We start from the raw sequence: 3447 nt of genomic DNA, 5'->3' as shown, positions 1-3447 counted from the left end.
ATATGATCTGTAGTGTCAAGGCAGACGTAGGCTACAGTAGACGTTAATAACATTAAAAATAGTATGACTATAACTAAAATGTATGTATAATAATCACGTTAAATGTAATCTTTGGATGCAACAAAACATTAACATGTATTTTTCTGCGGCCAAGTGAATTATTGCACGATTCGGGTACAGTATTGCCATAATGACAGTTCGGGCCTCGCGGAGATCCTCTAAACCACAATTTTAGACTAGTCCAGTCATCTGTGACCTCAGTACGCTCATGGACTGGGCAAAGGACGTGAGGGGATAGTTCACAGAACTGGAGAACCCCACAAGAGGTGGCGAGACCTGCGGCACGCTGAAACTCAGCGCAGACGGTGGCGTGGTGCTCTCGTGGTAAAGGATGGGCACACGAACAATTCGCTGGGACGAGTGAGAGATGTTCGCTGCCTCTAAGTCCGCGGCCAACTGTCTCTTCCACTTATTCCGACGATTCTGGAACCAGATTTTAACTTGAGTTTCGGTCAGTTGCAGGGAAGCAGCCAGACCTGCCCGTTCCGAGCTGCTAAGGTAGCGTTTCATATCAAAGGTGGACTCGAGTTGGAAGACCTGACTGCGGCTGAAAACTGTCCGGGTTTTCTTCTTACGGGCCAAGTTTGGGTCTGGGGTATCTGCGTCGGAAGGCTCGTCGAAAACATGGGGAGCATCCTCGTTGTCATCGGTCAGGCAGTCCCTTGTTTTTCGATCTGAGTCGTCACTGCCATAGATTGGTTCTGGTCCAAGGGGTGAATCCCTGTCACTTGGGACGGAATAGCAGCGTTCATCCGAGCTGTGACTCTCCTCTTTGGGGCCTAAATAATAATAATAATAAATGCACTGTAAGGATTTCATAAATGACTGTATTAATGAATAGACTCAAGTACCAATCATTGGCATCCCCAGTGGCATGGACTGTATAGCAGTTGTCATATAGGTTGTCATATAGTTGTCATATACGTTTTTTGATGGATCCCATATTTAATGAGAGAATGGGATATCGGTAGACTGAATCAGAAAATCATTTGAACTCCTATGTTAAAACCTCTTCAACAAAGTACCTGCAGTCTGTGCCGTAATGGGGCAGTAGGCCCAAGCCCAGTGTATGTGCTTTCTCAAATTTCCAGAGGAAATCTTTTGCCGGATTAAGAAACATCATCAAATCAAATCTACCCAGGCCTTTAAACTCTACTCCTTGAGAGAAATTACATTGCTCACCTCCTTCTCTTGGTACTGTTAGTAGTCTAATTGCTGCCTAAGACTGGCGGGGAAACAACCGAGTTGTCTCTCTTGCAGGGAGATGATCAGGACAGGTACACCACATAATATGTTTGGGTGAGTCGTATGATTGGTAATTCAAATTAAGCGCTCGATACAAAGCTATATAACCTGGAGCCTCCGAATTCATGTTGTATCACTGCAGTGTTTGGTGATAATGGCTAAAGTTACTACCATAGTCATGCATGAGTTTGAAATGCGCTAACATAACAAACATAACACATTACACAGAAACAAAACTGAAACTGTACTTACTTTCTGAGCGATCCGGGGTATCAAAGTTTAAGGGTGAACGTCGGTACCATTCTAGGGGGGGCTGAGTAGGGGGACCTCTCTCTACTGTAGAGCCTGTCCTCGCCGCTTGACCGCACACTTCACTCAGACGATGCTGTGCCGCTCTGCCCTGGAGAACAGACTCCCGTCGAACCTCTCCGGCTACTTTATCCTTAGTTGGGCTTCTTGAAGATTCTTCATTTTTACTGGAGCCTAGTAAATTTTCGATGAAAAATGAAGAGACCTTTGGTGTTAGCGAAGTTTGGCTATCGGGCGCTTTATCGTGCATATTTATCACTCGATGTACCCAAACGGTCTCTGAGGATATCCGTTTCGGAGCAGCTCGCGCGTTTTACGCAATGTGCAATAAATCCTTTTCTGATACACAGCCGTTATGTACAAACATCTCAAGTGCTTCACAAATCCTTGCAGAGTGGCAACAGACGCGTCTGCGGTGGCAGCGCAATGGAGGAGCGGTGCGCTCGTGAAGAATAAACGCAAGTCAAGTCGAACGCTTACCAAGCCGATGGCATTCTGCTATTGGTCGACCACAATAGCAAATGGGATTACTCAAGAAAGAGAATTGCTCGCCGCGAATTCCCCTCTCTGATAGTGCCTCGGGGTCGGAGGAGCCATTGTCGGTGAGGGGCTTTATTTGGGTCAATTAGGGAGCAAATCAAAATACAGATAGAGGCTTGGGCTCTGCGTCTGAGCGTAAGAGAGCACTCGGAGAACAAGACACACCACCGCCTATTGGTTATCCGCGTATCTGCATCACTACATTGTTCTCTAAAACGAAGCATAGAAAAACCAACACGACCAAGCTCAATGGCACGTGGCTCGAGTCGACATGCGCCTAAATAAAAACAAAAATATGATTTTTGTTTTAAATTATATTATTGGTTATTCGTAATACAATATTTCCATTGATAGCTCTGTCGTATTTTAGCGCTAGATTTTCAGGACTGATGTTAACCGTAATAGTATGTTCAACAAATGAACCGTGAAATCAATTTAAAAAACGTCTCCAGGAATCTAAAAAATAAAGTTGCCCTGATATCGCATCATGAAGAGGGATGTACATATTCGTATTATTATCCTACATTTGCCAAAATAATAGTCCAATTTTAATAGTTAATTAATTAATTTCATCACTGGGGTTCATCACCTCCCAAATGAAACCTGAACGTCCCATGTCAGTAAATAACAGCTATATTCCGGGTCTATTTTTTCACTCATGAAGTTGTCTTGGTGAGAGACAGACACTTTTTGATGACACTTCATAGCAATGTCATAGCAATGTCCTAGTTACAAAGTTGTCAAATAAACCCGGTGTGGGTCAAATAGACCCATGAGGCCTGTTTGTATGGATGCACGGGATAGAGAAAAAAGGCCTGAATTCCTGACTGGTTATTTAAATGGCGCGGCACAAGGCACCTTTAAAACCTAAATGGACCCTTCCATCGCAAGTCATTGGCGTCCCACATCAATTTTCAACAGGCTTTATATAACAAGCAGAGCTTATGTCAACCACACCATATACATTGCTACACAGAAGTCTCCAAAAGCAAAAGAGTTCATAACTTTTCGGATGACATGTTGACGGTGTTGTCGACATAGCAAATCAATAATAGGATGCGTAAAACATGTAGGTATGTTGTATATCTCCTTCCTATGTTTTCTTAGGGAAGCCATTGTTCGTTAATCAATATGATTTTAAACATGTTTTTGTTTAAGACATGGATGTTAATCGGAAAGTAGACAGTATTTTGTAATATGCAGGTGGGATACAGTCCATCAAAGTTTTCTCAAAGTTTTACGCAAACACACTAGTTATTCTCAGTTTCTCAAATATCGAATAAATAAAATAAT

The 3447-nt window shown here is 43.0% G+C and overlaps 1 protein-coding gene across 1 annotated transcript in view; it reads right to left on the bottom strand.

Moving 5' to 3' along the window:
• Positions 1-231: 231 nt before the first annotated feature.
• The window catches only part of hmx1 (H6 family homeobox 1), a 4782-nt gene continuing 1566 nt past the window's right edge, over positions 232-3447 (bottom strand). The window contains exon 2 of the mRNA XM_076293177.1: positions 232-839. Coding sequence (XP_076149292.1) covers positions 232-839 — 608 coding nt within the window. The remainder of the gene's footprint in view (positions 840-3447) is intronic.

Source organism: Alosa pseudoharengus, unplaced genomic scaffold (assembly GCF_046254945.1).
Source record: "Alosa pseudoharengus isolate Yale_2024_CS ecotype anadromous, Long Island Sound unplaced genomic scaffold, YU_APseudo_1.1 YU_APseudo_1.1_scf_2, whole genome shotgun sequence".
In the NCBI taxonomy this organism is placed as follows: Eukaryota; Metazoa; Chordata; class Actinopteri; order Clupeiformes; family Clupeidae; genus Alosa; species Alosa pseudoharengus.
This window is presented reverse-complemented; position numbering and strand designations above follow the sequence as displayed.